A 26,305-nucleotide genomic window follows, 5' to 3' on the forward strand; every position below is an offset into this window, starting at 1 on the left:
TAAGCTTCACGGGATAGGATTATTTCATTTAAATTTATTTTGTGGGCAACCTGGGTGGCTCAGCAGTTTAGCGCCACCTTCAGCCCAGGGCGTGATCTTGGAGACCCGGGATCGAGTCTCTCTTCAGGTTCCCTCCATGGAACCTGCTTCTCCCTCTGCCTGTGTCTCGGCCTCTCTCTCTCTCTCTGTCTCTCTCATGAATAAATAAATTTATTTTGCAAGGCATAGTGTACAAAAGTAGGTGCTAAAATGTGAACTTCAAGGGATAAGATTATTTCTTATTTATATTTTGCAAGGCATAGTGTACAAAAGTAGGTGCTCAGTAAGTATTTGTAATATTGGGTTGGTAAAAGCAATAAGAATCTTTGGCGCTCTCTGGTGCTCTCTGGCTCTCTCTGGCTCTCTCTCTCTCCCTTTCTCCCTCTCTCTTTCTCTCTGTCTCATTCTCTTTCTCTTCCTGTCTCTCTCTCCCGCTCTCTCTCTCTCTCCCCTTTCTCTCTCCCCTTTCTCTCTCTATCCCTCCCTCTCCCTCCCTCCCCCCATCCTCTTCTCCACCATACCCCTCTTCTCCCCCATCCCCCTCTTCTTCCCCCATCCCCCTCTTCCCCTTCTACCCCCCTCCCCCCTCTCTCTCCTCCTCTCCCCCCTCCCCATTTCTCTCTGTCTCTCCCCCTCTTTTTTAAAGATTTATTTATTTGAGAGAGACAACACAAATGGGAGGGGTAGAGGGTGTGAGAGAGAATCTCAAGCAGACTCCCTGCTGAGCATGGAGCCCAACATGGGACTCCATCTCATGACCCTGAGACCATGACCTGAGTCAAAATCAAGAGTTGGACACTCAACCTACTGAGCCACCCAGGGCCCCAAGAGTATTTCTTATTCATACTTGTTTTCCCAAGACTCAGTACAAAAGAAGTTGGCACTCAATAATGTTGATTCAACAGAAGGGACCTTATATTAGGTAGTGTCTTCTTCAAACCACCATCAGAATTAACCTCTGCAATATACCTGATCTGTGGAAACTGTCCTGATTGCATGATTCACGTACCCTCATGCCCTTACCTGTTCTTTTGTGAACAAATATAATTGTCAGCAAGTCCTTTGTTATGCAGACTACAGTCTTTCCCACTACAACTTTTATCTAGTAGTCTTGACTTTATCCTCGTGAACCAAATCTCTTTATGACAGTGTAGCAGGCTGGAAGCTGGTAGTTCCTTTAATAGTTGCACTTTGCATTTTTGTTTTCTAGACTTCATTATTCTGCTCACGTTCTAGTTTTTAATGTTTCTTGTAATAAGAATTCTAGGTAAGTCAAAGAGGTTGAGAGGAACAAATGGAAAATGAAGAATTGAAAGCATTGAGTAGATTGAAGGAGCTTGGGAGAAATAATGGTTTTCTGTTTGGGGAAGCTCAATTCTTTTTTTTTAATTTAAAGCTTTCTTTTCTTTTCTTTTCTTTTTTTTTTTTTTAATTTAAAGCTTTCTTGGGAATTTGTCTCGCCTGTCTCTCGCCTGTCTCTCGCCTCTCCTGTCTCTCGCCTCTCTCTAGCCTCTCCTGTCTCTCGCCTCTCTCTAGCCTCTCCTGTCTCTCGCCTCTCTCTCGCCTCTCCTGTCTCTCTCCTCTCTCTTGCCTCTCCTGTCTCTCTCCTCTCTGTCTCTCCTGTCCCTCTCCTCTGTTTCTCCTGTCTCTCATCTCTCTTCTTTCTCTCCTGTCTCTGTCTCTAGAATCTTTTAGTTCAGACTAGAAATTTGAGTGCCTATTTTGAGCATGGCCCTATGATGGGCACTGTGTAGGAAGCAAAGATGGATGAGGTATGCCCCCTACCTAAAGAAATTTATAATTTAGTACTATTTGCTAGGGATGATTATAGACTGATGAGGGTAAATTTTCATAACTCATAACTTCTACATCAAAATTGCATTTATAACACTGGTGTTGCTCTTATAACTACTGTCGTGCTCTTTCATACATATAAACATATCCTCTATGCAAATCATTTTTATTTCTCTATGGTAGAACTTTTTGGGAAACACTGTTTTCTTTTTGTTTTTTTTTTTTTTAATTTTTTATTTATTTATGATAGTCACACAGAGAGAGAGAGAGAGAGAGAGAGGCAGAGACCTAGGCAGAGGGAGAAGCAGGCTCCATGCATGGGGAGCCCGACGTGGGATTCGATCCCGGGTCTCCAGGATCGTGCCCTGGGCCAAAGGCAGGCGCCAAACCGCTGCGCCACCCAGGGATCCCCGGAAACACTGTTATTTGAAGCTAAATATTGTATAAAGCAAGTGAACAAATTGGAAATACCAGTTTTTGGGGTCTTTTTTACTTTTTTAAACTTTAACTGAGGAACTGATGTAGATGATCTCTCAAGGATATTTCCTCATGAATTACTGGCAAATTGCCCCTGGAAGTCCATTCCAGAAGAGTTCCCAAAGTGCTGAGAGCAGTGGTATATTGAGAGAATAGGTGTGTATGAATATGTTCTCAAGGTGAACACTTGGAAGGATCTTACTTAAATGTGTAAATTCTGGCATATGAACATTCTGCCTGTGGTTGCACAGTATACAAGCCTCTCTGTAGCTCTAGTCAAGTCAGCTAGGTATTAAGTGTTGCTCCCTGCTTTGCTTAAGGTTTTGTACATTCTTGACCTTTTCAGGCCACATCCAGTTTATGCCATTGTTTCTTCTGCCTTTAACTTTTCCTTTCCTTCTCCTTCTCCTCCTTTTTTTTTTTTTTTAATGCCATCAAGTTGGACACTATTAATAGCAAGAATTGTTTGTGCACTGCTTTCAATTCCTGTGCTTGCTATGTTTATGTGAATAAATTAATCAGTTTTTCTCTCCTTTTCCCCTTTAGTGACCAGACCCACAAGAATTATTTTGCACGTGTCTTGGATGCCCTCATATTTTCCATTTATATTAAGCATTAGTTTAAATTTGCCAAGACTAGAGAGAAAGATAAGCTGGAAATAACAAATGTGTACTATCTGGTTTTTTTTTAAAGAATTTTATTTATTCATTAATGAGAGAGACAGAGACCGAGGCAGAGACATAGGCAGAGAGGAGCCCGTGTGGGACTCTCCCAGGACCGTGGGATCACACCCTGAGCCAAAGGCAGACATTCAACCACTGAGCCACCCAGATGCCCTTGTACCATCTGTTTAGTGGCTATTTCCTTTCTAGTTTATTTTATTTTATTTTATTTTATTTTATTTTATTTTATTTTATTTTATTTTATTTTATTTATTTTATTTTATTTTATTTTATTATTTTATTTATTTTATTTTATTTATTTTATTTTATTTTATTTCATTTTATTTTATTTTATTATTTATGATAGTCACAGAGAGAGAGAGAGAGAGGCAGAGACATAGGCAGGGGGAGAAGCAGGCTCCATGCACCGGGAGCCCGACGTGGGACTCGATCCTGGGTCTCCAGGATCGTGCCCTGGGCCAAAGGCTGGCGCTAAACCACTGTGCCACCCAGGGATCCCTCCTTCTAGTTTAAATAGTTGAATCTACTTGCTTTGAGTGTCTTGCACTTTGTTGTTCTGTACAGGACTGAGTAACCTCTCAATTCATTATTTCCAGAGGTTTTATTTATTTATTTTTCCAATTATTCCCAAAGGTTTTAAATGGCATTGGTCATTTTTTTCTGACCTACACCCTGTGGAAAAATCAAAGTGCCTGGGCTTTAAGGCCAAAGATCTAATTTGATACACCAACTTCCTATTAATTTTTTCATTAAGGTATTTTATGTCTTAAGTAATAAATATCATCTACACAAATAAGTAGCTAAATAAAAATAATATACATTACTGTTTTTTTTGATAGAGTAAGCATGTGAGTGAGGGAGGGAGGGGCAGAGGGAGAGGGAAAGAGGGAATTCCAAGCAGGCTTCACCACACCTAGTGCAGAGCCCAGTGTGGGGCTTGATCTTACGACCCCAAGATCATAACCTGAGCCAAAATCAAGAGTTGGCCACTTAACTGACTAATCCACCCAGGTGCCCTGATAATACTGTTTTTAAAGAGTGTTTATAAAAACAATTTTTGTTTGTGAAAAACGGGCAGTCTTTTTTTTTTAACCTTTATATAACACTTCCTTCGTTACTGTTAAATTATACTTCTCAGTAATTTGCAATGACATGGTTAGAACTAGAGAGTTTAATGCTAAGTAAAATAAGTCTATCAGAGAAAGACAAATACCATATGATTTCACTCATGTGGGCTTTAAGAAACAAATGAGCAAAAGGAAAAAGGGACACAATCAAGAAACAGACTCTTAACTATAGAGAACAAATTAGTGGTTGCCAAAGGGGTTATAGGGGAGGGTGAGTGAACTATGTGATGGGGATTAAGGAGTACACTTGTTCTGGTGAGCACCTTGTGTTGTATGTCAGTATGAATCACTATGTTGTACACCTGAAACTAATGTAGCACTGTATGTTAGCTACACTGGAATTAAAACAAAAAATTCTACTCCTCAGTGGTATTTCACATGAAGAAACAATAAATTATCCGTCTTTTACTTATAGCTAGTAATGAGGAAAAGTCAGAAGGAATTTCATGCAATCTTTTCCAGTCACGAGTATATGCTTGTAACTTAAGAATGTCATGTAAGAATCATCATTTGTTCTCTTTCTGTATTATAGTAAATGGAAATCAGGCACTTTACTATTTCGAAGTTTTTGTTTTAAGCATAAATTATAATTTGGTTTTAAGCTGTAGTTTCTCATTTCATTTTTCATTTCCATCTATTAACTGATTACTTTTATTTTAATAGTGAATTTATGGCAGAAGAAAGTAATGAAAAATTTTGGCAGTTTTTGGAAACTGTACAAGAATTAGCAATTTATAAGCAAACAGGTAGGTGATATGCATATTGTAACTTAAAAAATTTCTATTTCTGTACATACATTAGATATGTTTATTGTCTTTAAGGGTGAAGTGTAAATGCTCAATTTGGTTAGTAAGTATGAATATTAAATTTGAAAAGATATTTTAATGGAAATGATTCCAAGCATCCATTTCTGAAAAATAAAAGTTTAATCCTTTATTATAAGAACAATCACATGATTAGCAGTGTTTGCAGATTGCATTATAATCAAGGAGAAATAGAAATTGTTCAATTATGGCTTTCTTTTTACCTAGATTTATTTGAAATAGTTTTGCATCTAGTAGTGTTTTTTTTTTTTCAAAAATGCTTTTAAAGAGATTTTTTACTACTTGCCTTTAACAAATCAGGTAACCTATGTGTTTTTATTTCACTATCTGGAAGATGTAGTTAGTCATTCCTAATTTTTAAATATATGTGAATATATATTACGTATCTATATATGTGCATATTCTTTAGAATGAACAAGTGTTTGTTAATGTGTTTTCTGAGGAAAAAGATTAAAGATAATGAAATGAGGTTTTAGGAGCAGAGGCTAAAAGGTTAATTATTATAAAGAAAGGTTATTTTCCTTTCTCTAAAGAGAATAGAAAAAAATACTAATATAGAATCCATAAAGGAGGATTTCTTTAGCCTTGTACACATGGGGAGATTACTATGATTACTATGGAGGTTAAATATTTTAGAGACTACTTAATCTGGTGATTCGTTTATGATTTTGTTATTGAGTGTAATTGTAGGAGAAACAATAGACTTGAATATCTTAAGTGTTCATTTATTGACCTCCATTTGGGTCAGGTAGCCTTGAAGTTCAGCAATTTTTTTATTTCATGAGCTAGGTTAAAAAAATAGAACACACATGACTTTCATGATATTTTCAAAGCCAAGTAATTTGCTCTTTAAAAAACCATTATTTAATTATCATTATTTGAGTCACAAGAGATACTGTGTACTTCCGTAGATTCTGGGAATACAAAGATGATCTGTACTCCCTGGACCCCATAATACTGTCAAGGGGACAGCAGAAGAGCGCACTCTGCTGTGAGGTGGTGAGAGCTTCATGGGCTGTGATGACAAAGAAGCACATGGAAACCGGCACCTAGTCAGTACTTCAGAGAGAGCAGGGTGGCCTTCCTAGTGGGGGGTGTTGAAGCTGAGAGTGGTTGGTAGAGGTAGCCAGGTGGTAAGGAAAGGAGAAGAGCACAAGAGAGGGTGGTAGTAGGCTGTGCAGAGGAATTTTGACCACGTAGAAGTAGACAGGCAAATGCATCAGGCACTGCTGATGGTTGGCTTTGTATTTGTCCTGGTGATTTCAGTTTTGATATTTGAGGCAAAAATGGGCTAGATTAATATTTAAGGTTCTCATAGTTGAAAAAAAAATCTACCAGCAGCCCGGGTGGCTCAGCAGTTTAGCGCTGCCTGCAGCCCAGGAGTGATGCTGGAGACCTGGGATCGAGTCCCGCGTCGGGCTCCCTGCATGGAGCCTGCTTCTCCCTCTTCCTGTGTCTGCCTCTCTTTCTCTGTGTTTCTCATGAATGAATAAATAAATTTAAAAAATCCACCAAATTTTGTGGCTCTCACCTAAAGCCCTGAATGTAGCTACCTTAAATCTTTGGTTCTTGGTATATACTTTATAGTCTTACTCAGTGCTGTTTCCCACTGGGAAAGCAATCTTGAAAATTACTCTTATAAATTTTTGAACTGCTTTTAGTTGCTTAGATGTATCTAAGCACTTTACCTAAATGAAATGACATGCCTGAACAATCTGATGGCAGATGATTACTAACAAGTTAGAATATAAGCTTAGGAATACCTAAATTCTACTTCAAGCATATAATACAGGAGGTGTGTATTTCAGGGTTGAACCTAAAAAGAATTCTATTAAATAAGGATTACTAACACAGAAAATAGAATTCTGTTAAAACTATTTATAATGGCAAGATCAAATACATACGCTGCATCATCACTGATGTTGTTAAGTGTAGGAGAGGATGCTGTATATTAGGAGTTAAAAATGTCAACAATTGTCAGAGTTACTGAATTCAAGATATTATCCTAGAGGAAACATTTTAAATCCTCAGTTACTTGTAATTTTTTAGGTTGTTGAATCTCCATTAAACCCCATAAATACTCTCTACTGAAGAATAATTCCAGTGATCTACTTGCCTAAAAAAGTTGTAAATATTGAGGATTTAACTTTTTGAATTCAGGTGCTAGTTTCATGCCATTTAGTGAGAACACTTTAAATTATGTGTCCGCAAATTAATATCTTTTAAACATTTAATAAAGATCTTAATAAAGATCTTAATAAAATTAAGATCTTTAAACATAGAATTGCCTGGTTTTTTTTTAAGCTATTTTATGGTCCTGCTACAGAATTAGGTATTTATTGATGCTTCAAGATTCAGATGGCATGATATTTGCCAACCTATGAGGTTTGTGTGGTGAGTTAGAAATGTCAACCAAGGTTTATCTAAAGTGAGTCCCTACTTATTTTTACTTCCCCATGTGCTCCACATGGAAGAAACTCAAAGTCCTTGAAGATTTAATGGTTTTTACGTAAGTAAAGTTGCTTATATATTTTAATGGAAAGATTTTTGGAAAATGCTATGACATTTCTAACTGAGTTACTTGTAACTGAGAACTGGATTTGGATAGGATGATGATTGCAGTTTGGATGTGTCACATTTGAAATGCTTATCAAATATCCAAGTGGAGATACCCCATAAGCTGATATATGAGTGGGAGATTTAGGTGGTAAAAGTCTAGGCTGAAGGGTTGGATTTGGGAGTTATCAACACTAAAAGAGTAATTAAAGTTAGAGGGAGGAGGTATAAAATGAGAAGAAAATAGTTCCCAGGAGCAGAAGCCTGACGAGCATCAATGTGTAAGAACTAAACAGAAGAACACACACTAGAGACTAGGAGGACCCGTAAAGGTCAGTAAAAACCTAGAAAGTATAGTGTCATGAAAGCCAAGAGAACACTGAGTGGTAAGTGATGGATGTTATTAAGTACTATAGACTGATCAAATCATGAAAATATTAAGCTTTTAACAACAGAAAAGTTATTGGTGACTTCGCAGTTTCAGCGATCTAATTATCAAAAAATTATGTGGTAGGTTGAGGTATGAGTTGAGGTTGGAAGCAGAGAAGAATATTAAGTCTTTCAGGATGAACTGTGAAGCATGAAAAGATGCCCAAAATCCCTCATCAGGGAAATGCAAATCAGAACTGTGAGTTATTACCTCCATTCAGAACAGCTAAAATCAAAACTCAGGAAACAATAGGTATTGGTGAGGATGCAGAGAAAGGGGAGCCCTGTTATACTGTTGGTGGGAATGCAAACTGCTATAGCCACTGTGGAGAATAGTATGGAGGTTCTTTAAAAAAGTTAAAAATAGAACTACCCTGGGATCCAGCAATTGCACTAGTAGTTATTTACTCAGAGGATTCAAACATAGTTATTTGAAGGGATACATATACCCCAATGTTTATAGCAGAACTATCAACAATAGCCAACCAAGGGAAAAGTCCAAGTGTCCATCAGAACTGCTGAATGGAGAAAGAAGATGTGGTGTATATATACAGTGGAATGTTATTCAGCTATAAAAAAGAATAAAGTCTTATCATTTGCAATGACAATTGAAGCTAGAGAGTATTATGCTAAGCAGAATAAGTCAAAGATACCATAGGATTTCACCCCTTTGGAATTTAAAAAACATAAGGAAAATCAAGAAACTTAACTGTAGTGTGTTCTCTTAATAGAGAACACACTGATGGTTACAAGAGGAGAGGTGGTTGGGGGATGGGTTAAATGAGTGATGGAGATTAAGGGGTGCACTTGTGATGAGCACCAGGTGTTGTATGTGTTGAATCACTAATTTCTATACCTGGAAAAAAAGATTGTGCAGCAAATAAGATGAATCAATAGTGGGCTATGTAGGCTGCTGCTTTTTTTCCCCCTGAAGGTGAGAGTGATTTATGTATATTAAATGCCAATAGGCAGAAATCAATGAAACATGAGGCTGAAGAAAGAGGAAGGATACCAAAAAGGCAGAGTCTTTATTAGCAGGTTAATTGGTGAGCCTGAATTATTTATTTTTAGCACATGTGTGAATGGGGGGAGGGGGAAGAATCCCAAGCAGGCTCCACATCCAGTGCAGAGCCTGATGCAAGTCTCAGTCTCAGACCATAAGATGATGGCCTGAGCTGAAATCAAGAGTTGGACATTGAATCAGTTGAGCCACCCAGGTGCCCCTGAATTATTTTAAAACATTAGCTATCCAATATATCCACCTCATGATTGAGATGATCTTGCAAGTTAAGCCTAAATTATAGAACCTAAACCCCTGAACCCTACATCCATCTCTACATTGGGGACAATAAAAGTGACCAGTGACAAAATTTGATGTCTCTTGTCAGGCACTATTCACATTTGTTTCTGTTGACTCTGTTTTCAGACTGATCCTCATTTGACTGATGCAGTCTTAGTTATGCTATTAATTTTGGCGATTTTTTTTGTTGGCCCTGTAGCTATTGTGTCTTTTTAAAGACCAGGGTTTTTTTTTTTTTTTTTTAAGATTTTACTTATTTATTCATGAGAGACACACAGAGAGAGGAGAGACATAGGCAGAGGGAGAAGCAGGCTTCATGCAGGGAGCCTGATGTGGGACTTTATCCCGGGACTCCAGGATCATGAACTGAGCTGAAGGCAGATGCTTAACCCCTGAGCCACCCAGGAGTCCCCCTTTTTTTTTTCCCTAAAGATTTTATTTATTTATTTATTTAAATTAATTTTTTTAAAAAAGATTTTATTTATTCATTAGAGACACAGAGAGAGAGAGAGAGAGAGAGAGAGAGAGAGATTGAGAGAGAGAGGCACAGACACAGGCAGAGGGAGAAGCAGACTCCATGCAGGGAGCCCGACCTGGGACTTGATCCCGGGTCTCCAGGATCAGGCACTGGGCTGAAGGTGGCGCTAAACCCCTGAGCCACCTGGGCTGCCCTAGTTTTGAGAATTGATTTAGAGATAGGATGGACCTGTCAGTATAACAGGATCTGGACTGGGAGGTCAGGGAAAACTCTTTTCAAAACAAATGACACTTAAAGTTTGCTGAATAGGAGTTGGCTGAACATGCACCACCTGCCCTTCTACATTTTATGCCAAAGGAATAGCTTGTGAAGACCCAGAGTGGTTAGCCTCCTCTCTATTTGAGTATTGCCTCTCGGTCCCCTATAAGCCATAATGAGATGGCTAATGATCCTTTCTTCCCCTCAGCATGGTCTGAATTTGGTCACCAGTATCCTTTGTCTTTATCTGTGTATTCTTAAGTATACATAAGTTTCTACTACTTTATTGGCTTTGGTGATATTCTTTTATTGCCAGCTAACATTTATGAGAAATCACCGAGCTTATTTTACTTTCCACTTAATTTCCCCTTTGTTGTGGTTTGGTTAGTGATGTGCTTTTCTGCATCACTGGAGCATGTAGCATTTACATAGTATTCTGTAAATCTCAACTCTTTCATTTAGTCTTGTTTCTATTCTTAAGTGTATTCAGAGTTCACCATCAAACTTTATGGTACAGTTTCTCCTATTATTTCTTGGTTAGGTAAAGTTTGCTTCCTAGTTGATGCTTCATTATGAACGCCTAGGAATAATGGCCTTGAATTCTTCACATACAGCACTGTGCATGCATGAATTTTATTCTTCAGATTTTTAAAAAGATTTTATTTGACATCAAGCACAAGCAGGGGGAGCAGCAAGCAGGGGAGAGGGAGAAGCAGGCTCCCCACTGAGCAAGGAGCCCAATGTGGGGCTTGATCCCAGAACCCTAGGATTATGACTTGAGCTGAAATCAGACATTTAACCAACTGAGCCACCTAAGTGCCCCTATTCTTCACATTTCTAAAGTTAGAGTACCATAGTTTTACTAGAAAGTGTTTCAGTGCTAGCCAGCTTGAGTCTTCATTCTTAGATACGTAGACTCATTATTTCTTTTAATTCTTGAGAGTTTTCTTGAATTGTGGTTTCATTCTCTTCTATTTCTTAGATTTTTCTAAATTAGGGATACAATTATACATACCATAGCTCTCCTTTGCCCGACTTCGGGATCTGTCAAGAACTGTAAAGGGGCTGAAGTTTTTTTATCCTACTTGCAAGTTAAAAACTTAGCTTCCCACAATTTCAAAGATCAAACATAAGAGAGTCCTTGATCAGAGCTGGAAGACTTTGACCAAAGGAAATCTCCCAAGCGGGCCACAGCATTCTCTCCTTGGCCAAGAACCATTACAGTAACTCTTGAGACTTTTACTGTCCTGCTTGATAGGCTCTGAGGTTGGCACGATAGATTGTAAAGAGTTGTTGAATCATAACTTGGTTGTAACTCTTCATCATGTCTTCCATCCTCTCCTCTGCCAGGCAAGCCAAGGTTCTAGTGATTTTCCAGCCTTCTGTCCATAGTGGTAACAGATTTCCTTCCTTTTTCACTTCATGTAGGTATGCATGTCTATAGCTATTGTCTGAAGAGGGTCAAACCTTGCTCTGATCCAAGATAGGTCTTTGTACTTGTCACAGTGGGTTGGACTTGAAGCTGACAGAACCACTGGTGGGGGAAGTCCACTTACATGGAGCAGTGTTAACAACTAAGACCTCATTTGGGTAAATGTCTTTGAATCTGCTGCCTAGTTCTTGACCTGTAACCTCTTACTTCTTGATAATAGGCAACAAATTGGAGGACCATTTATTGCCTGATTAACTATACAATTTTGCCAGTATGTTCACTATCAGTTTACAAGGACTTCTTTTTAAATTCTGTCAGTTGACCCATGAAGCTGACTGGGTCTTTTCTCCTCCAAAAATATCTGTATATCTGTCAGCATTCCATGTCTATTGTCCAATCTGTCCAGTACTATGAAGGATCTGAGATTTTACCATTTTCAAGTTAACAGATTAGTTTCATGGATGCTGACAGAAGACACGAAACCCCTGGATGAGAGACAGAGGACTTTATTATTCAAAGAAAAAGCAGTACCCACCGTGTCCATGTATTTGTGCTGATTCCCTGAGCCCCAATTCCCACAGGGCAATGTAGAGGGCCAGATGACCTCTGAACCATGAATGGGTTGTGTTAGGGAGCGAAGCCAAGGGTCAATAGCCCAGCACCTTTTGAACAAGTAGTAGACGGTGTAGAAATAAAAAACCAGTACAGTTTCCCTCACCACCCCCAAAGTCTCTCCTTCCACATAGCACCTTTCTTTCCCTTGCTCCCCCAGGAGTGTGTCTATGGTTACATTTTCCTTTTGTCTTCCCTTCTCACCATCAAGGATCTGTGATCTGCAGGTAAAGCTGTGAGTCTAACCTACCTCTCCTCTCAATGAAGGTTATGTCAGTTGATAACTTAGTGCCAGGGAGTAAAGGAGAGAGGGAATGTCCAGGGACCAGCTTACAGGTACCCGTGCCATCTGGCTCCAGAGAAGCTGTGCTGTTAGCTCACCGCCTCTGGCTGACACAGTGGCTAGAGTGCAGACGATAACAACTCCAGGTGGTGTAGAGAAAAAGAAAGGGCAAAAATTGGTGGTTCTTTCCTGCTTACCTCCTGAGTATCACCAAGCCCCCTTCAGCTCTTGGCATCCATTCTCCTTCCACATGATTTCCATCTCCACAGAGGTGTTCAAGAGTTCCTACACTCTAGGATTCATCCTTCTCTTTGGTGTCTTCGGGATCTTTGTAGATGGCTTTAGGGGAGGGAACTATCAGTTCAGGTTTTTCTATACAAGAAGACATTTATTCTTTTAAGGTCAGCTTCAACTTCTGTCTCCTAAAGCATTCTGGACCCACTAATTGCTTGTAGCTATGTGTACTAAATCTGAGTAGAGTTTATTTATACATGTCATTTAAAATTTAGTAAGTCATACTCTTTAGCTTTATTTTGCTGTTCTTAGTCTCCTCTGAAATCCTAGGTAGGGCCTGCATCTTATCCTTGTATGATAACCCCACAGCCTTGGAGTGAATTAATCTGAGATGCTGGCATCTTCTGAAGAGATTTTAATGGCAGGATTATTTTCACCTGGACTCATATCACTTGATTGTACTTCACTGAAAGATCCAAATGAAGTTAATAAACCAGATCTTGATTTTTTTTCCATTTTTCTCCAACATCATCTGTAAACAAACTTAAGATTTTGATATTAAGTTAGCTTTACAGTAGAGACGTGCCAGTGTCTTGAAAATGAAATAACATCCTATTCTTTTGAATTTTTTTATAGAATCACCTTATTCTTATTACAACTTAATCCTGAAGAAAGCTGGACAATTCTTAGACAATTTACATATCAATTTCTTAAAGTTTGCTTTCTCTATAAGGGCATACTCACCAACTATTCAGATGTTCCAACAGGTATGTAAAAATACCCAAACTATAGTCGACAAAGAAGCATGCTGATAATATGCAGAAACCTTAATGTGGGGATGCCTGGGTGGCTCAGTGGCTAAGCGTCTGCCTTTGGCTCGGGGCATGATCCTGGGGTCCTGGGATCGAGTCCCACATTAGGCTCCCTGTGGGGAGCCTGCTTCTTCCTCTGCCTGTGTCTCTGCCTCTCTCTCTGTGTCTCTCATGAATAAATTCTTTAAAAAAAAAAAAAAAGAAAGAAACCCTAATGTGAATATCTTTGGTTGAAAAAGATCTACAGACTTACAGAGCCTGCCATTGATTATATTATCATTGTTAATCATTGATTATAATTGAATATATTATGTAATCTTATAGTTATTTGGAATAAGGAAATTATGAGAACAAATGATTATTGAAATTAACAGTAATGAAAATTTTAATTTGGCATTTTTTTCAATGACTTTGAAGCATGTTCCTACTATAAGGTTGATTTTGTTAAAGTATTTGATTCTGCCTGCATGTAGATATTTTTTACTTTAATTAGAGCAATAACTTAATAGTAGTTGATGAGTTATTTTAATCAAAGGAATGTATGAGTTTTAAAGATCATATTTTAATTACCAACTACTGTAGCTAAATATAATCTTTGAAATCTTAGATTGCAGCTGATGAGCCTCCGCCAGATGGCTGTGATGCATTTGTGGTTATCCATAAAAAACACACCTGTAAAATTAATGAGCTTAAAAAACTGCTAAAGAAGGCTACTTCAAGGTAAGTTCATGATTGCCAATAGTGAAGAGTTGAAATAGCAGAAATTTCTTGCAATGAAAATTTTTAATAATAAAGACATTGCTTATTAAATAATGTACTGTATTGAAAAACTGAATCTGAGGTGTTCAAGTCTTTTTCTAAAACATACAAATACTTTCAGTATAATATTTCAGTTAGCTTTTGATTTTGGAATATAAATTATACCAAAATACCATAAAATACATGAAATATGTTTTATATAATCATTGTTTTTTTAGATAAGCATGCAAAACTGGATTTATTTGGACTCCATCTCTTTAAATATAAACTGAATATAACTTAGGAATAAAAAATTAATAATATGAACACTAATACAGAGTGTATAGAGTTGCTTTTTGTTATAATGTATTATTAAAAACCTTTTTAACTTCTTCCAAGCATTTAATACAGATGGATATGGGCAGTCAGAAGGAAATTATTAATTTATTAGTACCAGTGTATGTTCTACTGTCTGATTTATTTATACTTTAAAAAGTATTAAGGTTATTCTCTAATTTTGAAAGAGTTCTTTATATATATATTAAACAGTAATATATATTTAGTAATTCATATCAATACTTGTCTTTTTTATTGTAAATCTTTTAAAAGATTACATTTTATATTATACAGAAGGCTTTTTAATTTTTTGTAGTCAAATATTTGTGTATGTTTTTATACTTAGTTAAAATCTCTCAAGTTTGGAAAAAACTATTTTCCAGTAGTTTTCCTAAAGTTTTTCCTTTCATTTTACCTTAAAATTTTTTTTAAAGATTTTATTTATTTATTCATGAGAGACAGAGAGAGAGAGAGAGAGAGAGGCAGAATCATAGGCAGAATGAGAAGCAGGCTTTATGCAGGGAGCCTGATACAGGATCGACCCCGGGACTCCAGGATCACACCCTGTGCCGAAGGCAGGCACTAAACCACTGAGCCACCCAGGGATCCCAATCATTTTACCTTAAACTTTTAATCCATGTAAGTTACTGTTAGGAAAGGATCCAGTCAGATATTTCTCCCTTCAGATGACTAGTTGATTATACATTTGTTATATTTATGTTATGCTCTATTTCATAGCTCTTCTGTACATTAACTGTTTCTTGTAGCAGTGCCATGCTGTTTTAGTATTTATTATTTTATAATATATCCTGGTACCTCACAGTACAAGGTCATTGCTGCTTTATATCCTCCCAATTTTTTTTTTTTTTAGCTCTGTTGTTATTGATGCTCTCAAATTAATATTAAAGCCTGTTTTCGGGCAGCCCCGGTGGCTTAGCAGTTAGCGCCGCCTTCGGCCCCAAGCGTGATCCTGGAGACCCAGGATTGAGTCCCACGTCAGGCTCCCTGCATGCAGCCTGCTTCTCCCTCTGCCTGTGTCTCTGCCTCTGTGTGTGTGTGTGTGTGTGTGTGTCTGTCATGAATAAATAAATAAAATCTTAAAAAAAAAAAATCCTGTTTTCTCCTGCCAAATTGCCTCCCTAAGAAACCTCAGTAGGATTTTAATTAGAATATGCTAAGCTTATTGGTTAATTTAAGAACAGTTTAATCTTGCGGGATCCCTGGGTGGCTCAGTAGTTTGGCACCTGCCTTCGGCCCAGGGCATGATCCTGGAGTCCCGGGATCGAGTCCCACGTCAGGCTCCCTGTGTGGAGCCTGCTTCTCCCTTTGCCCGTGTCTCTGCCTCTCTCTCTCTCTCTCTTTCTCTGTCTCTCATAAATAAATAAGAACAATTTAATCTTTATTATATTGAATCTCTCGACAGATGACATGATGTATCTTCTATTCATATCTTCTTTCATTTATTTGTTCATACCTTTTAAAACGTTAAAGTTTTTTAAAATGTTAAAGTTTTGTAATTCTCTGTTTTTAAATCAGAAATAACATATTTTATCAATTATTTTTTATTGAGATGAATACAAAGTTTTTCTCATTGAACATACTGTGTATTATGGTAATATATTAAAATATTGTATTATCTTTGTATTAATGGTGTGGGATATTTTCTGTTAAATTAATATTGCTTATGTTTTCATTAAGATTCATGTTTCTATTTTAATCAATGAGATTAGCTATTTTAAGTTATAAATGCTATCCTTTTAAAGCAGTCATTCTAGCTTTATATAGTGAATTAGAAATTACAACAATTAATTATGGTTAGAATTATTAGAATTAATAATTAATAATAATAATAAATATATTTTAATATATAAATAATAATAAATAAATAATAAATGAATAAATAATAAATAATAATAAAAATTAATTAGAAATTACAACCATGTAATTTCTGTAAATTCTGTTATTCTTGTACATATGTATGTCATAGAAAAGTATATCATAGGAATTCCTTTCTTAAAAAAAATAGAGCAGGGGATCCCTGGGTGGCGCAGCGGTTTGGCGCCTGCCTTTGGCCCAGGGCGCGATCCTGGAGACCCGGGATTGAATCCCACATCAGGCTCCCGCTGCATGGAGCCTGCTTCTCCCTCCACCTGTGTCTCTGCCTCTCTCTCTCTCTCTCTCTGTGACTATCATAAATAAAAAAATTAAAAAATAAAAATAAAAAAAAAATAGAGCAATATATTTCTCCAAAGGAGTTTGATCCAGATGTTTTAATGTTTTTATGCAAGTTTTAGATTCATTAAGCTTCTCTGAAAAGTACTGCCTGCTATGTTTTAGGGGTATCTGCATTGAATTTTTGTTTTATTTCTATTATTTAAGTATAGTTGATAAACGTTATGTTTGCATCAGTGCACAACATAGTAATTCAACAATTCTATACTTTTTGCAGTGCTCACTATAAGTGGGATTATCTGTCACCATACAACATTATTACAGTATTATTTGCTGTATTCCTTATGCTGTACTTTTTATCTCTGTGATTTATTTATTTTATAACGAAGTTTGTGCCTCCTTAATCCCCTTCACCTATTTTGCCCATTCCCCCACTTTTCTCTGGGGACCACTGGTTCTCTGTATTTGTCAATCCGTTTCTGGTTTTTTTGTTTCATTTATTTTGTTTTCTAGATTCCACATAGGAGTGAAATAATATGGTATTTGTCTTTCTCTGCCTTATTTCACTTAACATAGCACGCCGTAGGTCTATCCATGTTGTCACAAATTGCAGGATCTTCAATTCCATATATATTTTTTTTAATTTGTGGTCAGCAGGTGGGAAATTCAGGTAGAATTTCCCACCTTTTTTTTTTTTTAAGATTTTATTTATTTATTCATGAGACACATACAGAGAGAGAGAGAGAGAGGCAGAGACACAGGCAGAGGGAGAAACAGGCTCCATGCAGGGAGCCCAACGTGGGACTCGATCCCGTGTCTCCAGGATCAGGCCCTGGGCCGAAGGTGGCATTAAATCGCTGAGCCACCGGGGCTTCCCCATGGATCTTCAATTCCTTTATAGCTTTTTACCCCCCAGTTATAGCTTTAATAGACTGTGAAATTGTCAGCCCTTGTGCTTTTTTTCTTTTAGTGCATTTTTTAATGTAATTTTGGTAACTTAAAATTATTTTTGATGTCTGAATATATAATTTTTAAAATATTGAATATTCAACTGTTAAATCTAAAATTAAGTTTAAAAAAAAAGGTTAACATAAAACTTTTGTGAGAGGCAATCTGCAGTGAATACTATGAGTCCTTTCATGTTCTTGGTCTGATTTATAGAAAGTGGAGGAGTACTGTGACCACTCCTTAACTGAGCCATTCCTCAGGGTTGTGTTTGTAGCAGGCAGTCTGGAGGAGTAAGGTGATCTTCTTTCCAGAAAGAATAGGATTGTTTACTGCTTGCTATAAAATAGTGGTTCTCCAAGTATAGTGTGCCTCAGCTGCAGAATATACCCACTATTTGCTATTTGTGTAATATCCATTTAGGTGTTTGGCCCACTGCCCCGCCATGAGATGATAAAAATCTAACTTAATGTTTTGTAGGTAGGGTAAAGTCACACCTTATATCTTTTATAGTTCTTGACAGTTTTAGAAACAAAGGTGAAATGCTGACAGACACATGGCTTTCTGGAAGAAGAAGGACAAGGGGCCACATGGCTGAAGGAAGATAAAAGCTCTCTTCTCTCTCCTCCACCATTTTGTACTCTCTGCTACTGGCTGGGTGATAGCAGTTTTCTGAACTTGCTCTAGCTTCTGCCATAGCGCCTTGATATATGTGCCTGTAGGAAAAGACACCCAAACTCAACTGATGGAGTTTGGAAGGTGTTTACCACTCGCAAGGGTTTAAAATGATCTCTAGACCAGTTTGATGAAGTTTTATTATTTTGGCTTCCATGACTGAATTATGTTTGGCACTTTTATCGTATGTGTTTATGCTGTGAATGCTGTGAATGTTCACGAAGTCTCAAGGGAGACTGCCACTGTACTGTCTATTCCTAGGTGAGCAACATAGAATCCCAGGAGTAGAAAGAAGCTAGAATAGAATACCAACTTTAGTCCCAGTCTGAAGGACTGCTGGGTACCCAGAGGCAGTTTCAAGTACCACAGCGCCACCTGCTTTAGTCATCAAGCATACTCCTTTTTGAAAAGCAGCTCTTAGGGGCTATCAAGCCCTAATTGAAACTGAAGGAACCCAGGGAAGCCTTGTGACTCTACTATCTGATATTTTATGTTTTGGTCTGGATCAAATAGGATTCAATGACTAAAGAGATAGAGGGACCTGGTCAATTGAAAATGGTATATTCAAGAGCGTATTTGTTTTGACTTAGCAGGATCTTAGATTTACATGAAAAAGTGGTAGCTACTCTTTGGGACAAACCTTGTGCCCTATTAATACTACCTCAAGTGAAGTTTCTGGCTCAGTGGGGCCCTCAGGACACAGTGATTTCCCTTAATGCCTGGGCTGGGTTACTGGTGGTGGTGGTATCTTTAGGCTGCCGTTACTGTTCAGTCAAGCCACAGCTATGTAACATTAGAAGCTGAGTGGTCACTCCATTCTGTGGGCAGAGTTCAGAGCAATACTCTTTTCCTGACTAGTCCTGGACCCGTTGATGAAATTTAGTACATTTATACTGACTCTCAGACTGTTGTCAGTGGCCTGCCCATCTGGTCTGCCACTTAGAAGACTACCAACTGGCAAGATAAAGACACACTCTTTGGGGGTTGTATTCTATGAAGATAAATTGCAGCTGCCCATCTGCTAGTCTGAATTATTTCTGTAAAAGTGCACAGTGTTAGACCCATTCTTTTTAGTCTGAAGTCAAACTTCTTACCACTTAAAACATAATACCTTACTACTTGAAACAACAACTCTCTAGCTAAAAAAAAAAAAGAAAAGAAAAAGAAAAAAAAAGGTAGAATGATTTGTCTCTTCTCTACCTTCTGTTCAAAGATCTGTGCTCGAGATCTGCCCTAAAACTTGACAGATGTGGTGTTATATATGTAAATACACATATGATTATGTATTTAGGAGAAAGCAACAATAATTGTCGTCTAAGTAAGTATAACTTTCTTCTCCCGCCCCCAACAAGGAAATAAAATTATTTTTTTAAGGAAATAAAATTATTAAGGAATTTTTTTTGTTTTTGGAAATTGGGAAAGTGAGAATACCACATGAAAAGAAAAGCAACTTTGATGCCCTGAATGTGTTATGATTTAAAAAAGGAAAAAATAAACTGGGTGTTTAGCTCGAAGGGAAAAAGAAAATACTATGAATGCAAAAGGTAATAGAATTATTCTTTTCTGTTGTTTTAATCATTTATTTAAAGAAATGGAAAACCTGAAAGAAAATGAAAACTTAAGGAAATTTAGGAATGAGGAACATTTGTAGAGGGGAAAACTTAAAATATTTGTTACTCTAAATACATATTCAAATAAGTTATTTGCTTAAAAAAACACTATGGATGAATATTGATAGTGTTAAAACTAAGGCTTGTGTGCCTAAGGTTCACAAAAAGAAAAATGTATTAACCTAAATGCTATATATAGCTTTTCTCAGGCTGGGGAATTGATTTTGCCTTACCTGAAAGCTAATAAGCTTGTCTTTGACGGTTTCATGGATTCTGGCAGAAGACCAGAGACTCTTGGGTTAGAAACAAAGAACTGTACTATTGGTGGCCATAAGCAGCATGAGCATTAGCACGTTTGCACTAGTTCCCTGTGGCTCCATATTCTCCAGGGGTGAAAACGGGCCCACACGAACCCAACATAAGGAGTTGGGAATGTATCACAGCAGAAGGACACAGTGCTTGGGGGAACCTCTGGCTTATAACAAGCAGTAAGCAACCTTCTCCTTGTCCCAGAGGAAGACGTTCACGCACGCCTCAAAGTCTCTTGCTGCAAACCCTGAGAAATGGCCTGTCCTAGTCTTAACACACCCAGAAAGATAGTCAGTGGCTATGGTATAATGCCCCTCTCAACAGTCCATACCTGGGCCTGACAGATTCTTGACCAAACTCAAAATTTTTATGACTATGCAACCCATCAGCCATTCTGTTGTCTCATAAAGCATTTAACTAAGGCTATTCTCAACAGGACTCGAAGCAGCAGGATGAGATCCATCTGTAGGTCTCACCATGCTCAAGGGTCCCCAATTTAGCCAACTATGTATAAGTCCCAGGGGACTAGTGTATCCTGTTTCAGAGAGATGGGATGTCTAACATCTGTTATCCGTTAAAACCTGAACAAGGAAAAAATAAATAAATAAAAAATAAATAAAACCTGAACAAGGGCATTTATATGGACCTGATCTTTGCCATCACTGCAGATATTCACTGGGGACAGTAAACGGGCCAAAAAAGCAAGCCCTGTCCCCACTGAAAACATTCTGTGCCTGGTTTCCCCATATACAAACATAAACCCCAAAGCGGCACATGTCATTCTAGTTCCACCATGGTTAAACTTTCACCTGGTAGCTGTAGCCTCAGTCTTCATGTGGCCTAACCCAAGGCTGCTCCCAGCACAGAAGTACAGAGTTTGCATCATTAAGATGACGTGTCAGTCTGTATATTTATGCATGAATTTGGGGCATAGGGTAAATATATATTCAGGAGACCTTTGTCTCTGGAAAATCTCTTCCCTTCTAATTTTTCCTTTTATTTTTGACCTAAATATTTAAATCTACTAGCACTGTTTCATTAGCAGCCTTTTTAACTACTAACAATAGTAAATTTTTGAAAACATTTTGTTTCAGGCTAATATTAAAATGTAAGATACCCTGTATAAATTATGAAATGTACTTCTACATTACTGATTTGACAAAAATCAGTATTTTTAATGGTAATCCACTTGACTTAGTGTCATATGAGTTCCAAGGTATCAGTAAAAATTAATGAAATGATTTTAATAATTTCATCTAGTTTGATTCCTTTTTACTTTTTAAATGATATATGATTTTAGCATACTTTTTGTATTTATTAACAGGATCCTATGAAGTATGGCAACTAATTGTTTTCCTTGTTTTGCACATTCTTGTCTCTTCATCTGTTGCAGAAGAGATTGTGAACTCAACGCTTGGGGCTGATAAAATTTTTTTTCATGTTTCAAGTATCTAAACATTGACAGTATTATCTTTAAAATCCTATCTTTAATGTTAATGAAAGTGGATGATGGGGCACCTGGGTGACTCAGTGGGTTAAGCATCTGCCTTTGGCTCAGGGTGTTGGGATTGAGCCCTGCATGGGGCTCCCCACTCAGTGGAGAGTCTGCTTCTTTCTCTCCCTCTGCTCCTTCCATTCCCCCTTCCACCCCTGCATGCTTGCTCTCGAGTGTTCTGTCTCTCAAATCTGTAAAAATAATGAAAGTGGATGAATGTGTAAAACTTTAAAAGAAATTTATTAAAGTAATGTGGATGAGTGTGTATACATACTATGACAGCCAAACTAAAAATTACTGTAAAGGTGCTTGAACTCATGTAATCTTATAAACCTGAAATACAGTACTCCATGCTAATAATGTCCAGAAATATGATGCATTTGACGGCAAGCAATTAGTGGAAAGTTTTCATTATTAGGTTAGTAAAGAGGTATTAAGCACTTGACTGATTTTGATTTAAAGTAAGTCAGTAAGGACGCCTGGTTGGCTCAGCGGTTTAGCGCCACCTTCGGCCCAGGACCTGATCTTGGAGACCCGGGATCGAGTCCCACATCAGGCTCCTTGCATGGAGCCTGCTTCTCCCTCTGCCTGTGTCTCTGCCTCTCTCTGTGTCTCTCTCATGAATAAATAAATAAAATCTTAAAAATAAATAAATAAATAAATAAATAAATAAATAAATAAATAAATAAAAAGTCAGTAACCAGGAATAATAGTAATTTAGCCAGTTTTTATTTGTAAAAGTTAACTTATTTTTATTGGTAAGCCTTGTTCTATAATAATAGGAGTTTGAGGGATGCCTGGGTGGCTTAGCGGTTGAGCGTCTGCCTTTGGCTCAGGCCGTGATCCTGGAGTACCAGGATTGAGTCCCACACCAGACTTCCTGAATGGAGTCTGCTTCTCCCTCTATTTATGTCTGTGCTTCTCTCTCTCTGTGTGTCTCATGTATAAATAAATAAAATCTTTAAGAAAAATTTTGAATTTCTCTATTAGAAGAGGTAATTTATATAATTTTCCAGCCATATCAGAAAATCAAAAAATTAGTTATGTTACTTACTATATATAGTTTATTGTAGAAAGTTTATTGTATATAAGTTTTCATGAATATTCTAGAAATGTTTCTCTTTAAAATAACAGTGGTTATCACCAAATGATTATATCAATTTCAATTTAGCTCAAGTAATAGAATATTATTTTTGAATTTTTGACATTTAAAATCATACTTCTTGATAAAAAGATTCAATTTTCATTTTAAGTTTTAATTTTAAGAATTTTCTTCCTTACTCTGTACAGGTTAAATTAACTACTATGGGAGAATTAAAAAATGTAAAGAAAATATGCCACAAAATAACTTATACACAAAACAATATAATAAACACTTAATAAGATAAACTATAATGTAAATATGCTGTAAAATTTTATAGTTATGTCAGTAAGTGAAAAAAGAATGCAATACACACATCCAGTATATGAAACCTCAGGGAATCAATTCATTATGTCCATCTGAGTGCAGAATTTGTCCCTTTAATTTTTTGATGCATTTTATGTTAGTTTACGCCAAAAGCACCATGTTCCCAATGTATTAAGTTTAAACATTAAAAATTAGAATAATACAATGTATGCATACAGAAAATTATATGATTCTTTTTTACTCCTGACTTCTAGAACTTCTCCCTAGGGTCAACCAGTACAGTCAAGTTCTCATGTATCCTTTTAGAAATAAGGTATATATATAGTCATAATTACATAGATAAATACTCCCTACTTTCATCATGAATGGTAGTATACCACCCAACATTTGGTTCCTTTTTTTCCTTGATGATACTCTTGATCAATAGTTTAAATAAGTGGAGGTTTGCAAGAATGAGAGAAGAATTATTTCTTGAGCATCAGGCATGTGCTTTATGCTCTGCTAGATGATTTGCAAGTCCTTTTGGTAAATCTTTAGGACACACACTAAGGTAGTGAGAATTCCTCCTCTTGAGTGGTTAAAGAAATCAGCCCAAAAGAGAGCAAATCACTCGTTTAGAGTCACATACCTAGTAATTAAACTAGAACTTAAATCTAATTCTGTCTACTTTCAAAACCCAGTTATTTAAAGATAGTAAATGAATAAAGTTTGTAGAGATATGAATTCATTACATAAAGGTTATTTCTCAATACCTTTGTTGTTATTAACCTCATCATCTTGTTTTTCTTTCTACCTGTGTAAGTTGTTAAAAGATGTGGGTTTGGGATTCCATAGGAGTTGGAATCCTGGCTTTCTGTTTGATCTTGTGCTGGACATTTAACTTGTCTGACCCCTGGGAACCTTAAAAATTTAAGTAAATGATAGTAACTATCTAAAGGAATTGTTGAGAAAATAGAATATATATGTAATATATATATTACTAATGTACCAATGTACATTATGAATGTGCATATATATAACTTAGCACAGGTTCTGGCAAATAAGATATCAAGATATTATGATAGGGCTAGACCACAGCACTTCTCTATTTCTTTGCTTATCCTTGAGGATTTCATGAGTTGTTATTCATATTAAGTACTGATAAGTATTAGTACTGATAATCTTTGTATGATATCGTGCTTTTGTTTTTTAAATTATTTGGAGCCCACTTTCAGGAAATGTGAGGTATGAAAAATTATACCCTTCTAATTGAAGAAAAAATTTTTTCATTGAAAAATATATTGCCGTTATATGTTATTTAAAGATAGTAAACCTTGCTTATTAAAAACATTTGTAATATTCAGTTTTGGGTTAACCAGATTTCTTTTGTCTTGAATTGAAGTCACTTTCTATTGATTCCCTCAGATTTCATATAGTAAATGGGGATTCTTTCTCACTTACATATAGCTATAAAATTTTCAGCATGTTTATGTTACATTCTGTTGTATATGTTTGTTGTATTGTTTTATTGTAAGGAAAGTTATTTTGTAGGTATATTGTCTTTACATGTTTTTAATTTTCCCACAGAAATTACTATGTTAAATTGTACACAGGATGAACATTCACCACAGGAAGTTTAAACTCTTTTTCTGTGATTTTTTTTTGTGTGTGTGTGTATAAATGTGTATATATATGTATAGATGTATATGTGTATTTTTTTTCCTGTAAATTGCTTGATAAGCAGAAGTTATAAAAGGTCATGATGTGTTTTCAGTATACTCTTTTCAGTTCTTTCAGAAGTTTGTGTCTTGGGGCGCCTAGCTGGCTCAGTTGGTAGAGCATGCAACTCTGGGTCTTGGAATTCTGAGTTTGAGCCCACATTGGGTATAGAGATTACTTAAAATCTTTCAAAATAAATAAATAACAAAAGTATGTGTTTTGTTTCCATTTTAGGCCCAGACCTTATCTGTTTAAAGGAGATCATAAATTTCCTACAAATAAAGAGAGCTTACCAGTGACTATACTCTATGCTGAAATTGGTACCAGAGCATTTGGTAAATTTCACACAGTATTGTCCAAAAAAGCTCAAAATGGGGAAATTCTGTATGTTCTTCGGCATTATATTCAGGTACAGTTTTATCCAAGATTATTTTGTCTATAAAAAAAATACGAAAAAAAAAATACGTTTGGTAATTTCCTTAGTAGGTTTTACATAACTTCCACCTGAACAGTTAAAGATTTTTTAAAATTAACACACCTATCAAATGTGAACTTTATGTGGAAAAATACATGGGGATTCTGTATCTTTGGGGATCATGTTGATACTCCTTTCAATTCAGATTCCTTTCTTAAATCTGAAACAGGTTTAAAAGTTGGATTAAAAAAAACCATAATGTGTATAGTATTTGCTAGAATTCATAAATATCGTTTGAATTTTTTGTTTGTTTTTTGAGAAAGAGAGGGGGAGAGAGAGTGTGTGGGGGAAAGGGAGAGGAGGAGAGAGAATCTTTTTTTTTTTTTTAAGATTTTATTTATTTATTCATGAGAGACACAGAGAGAGAAAGGCAGAGACACAGGCAGAGGGAGAAGCAGGCTCCATGTAGGGAGCCCGACATGGGACTCGATCCCATGGCTGAAGGCAGCACTAAACTGCTGAGCCACCAGGGTGCCCAAGGAGAGAGACTCTTAAGCAGACTCTACAGTCAGCATGGAACTGAACCTTACAACCCTGAGTTCATGACCTGAGCCAAAATCGAGAGTCAGACTTGACTGACTGAGCCACCCAGGCACCCCTTAAAATACAGTTATTTTTAATGAAAATGTATTATGATGAGGAAATCTAATTTAATTGATATACTGATAGTATTTATTAGTTCAAAATATGAAGCATTGCATAAGAATGCTGTTAACTATTTCTTTGGATGGCTGACTACCGTTTTATTCAAGTTTCTGGTCAAATATGTTGTGTTCCCACTCTTCCAAACTCGCATTGCTATCACACTCTTATTATGTAGTATTCTGGCTTAATGACTGTATAGTACCCATTGCTATATCTCAAGTTTTATTTATTTCATACCTCCACACCATTCCCCCCACCCCACACAACCAAACTCACACAAATATACTAGAACATAATAACCATTAGAAGGAGGACTTTGCTTATTTTACCACTATATTCCGAACATGGAAAGAGTGTTTTAAAATGAAATGTTAGTGATTTGCATATTAATGTTTAAGCTAATAAAATCATTATAGATATAGTTGTTAATTGCTATACATATTCTTTACCTGTTTTTGTAT

At 36.6% G+C, this 26,305-nt stretch overlaps 1 protein-coding gene across 1 annotated transcript in view; it reads left to right on the forward strand.

The window, feature by feature from the left end:
* Positions 1-26,305, forward strand: part of UGGT2 (UDP-glucose glycoprotein glucosyltransferase 2) — a 196,012-nt gene that overhangs the window by 13,508 nt on the left and 156,199 nt on the right. The window contains exons 2-5 of the mRNA XM_041731331.1: positions 4,784-4,866; positions 13,163-13,293; positions 13,946-14,058; positions 24,959-25,133. Of these exons, the coding sequence (XP_041587265.1) occupies positions 4,784-4,866; positions 13,163-13,293; positions 13,946-14,058; positions 24,959-25,133 (502 nt within the window). The remainder of the gene's footprint in view (positions 1-4,783; positions 4,867-13,162; positions 13,294-13,945; positions 14,059-24,958; positions 25,134-26,305) is intronic.

This window comes from Vulpes lagopus, chromosome 16, assembly GCF_018345385.1.
Source record: "Vulpes lagopus strain Blue_001 chromosome 16, ASM1834538v1, whole genome shotgun sequence".
Classification (NCBI taxonomy): domain Eukaryota; kingdom Metazoa; phylum Chordata; class Mammalia; order Carnivora; family Canidae; genus Vulpes; species Vulpes lagopus.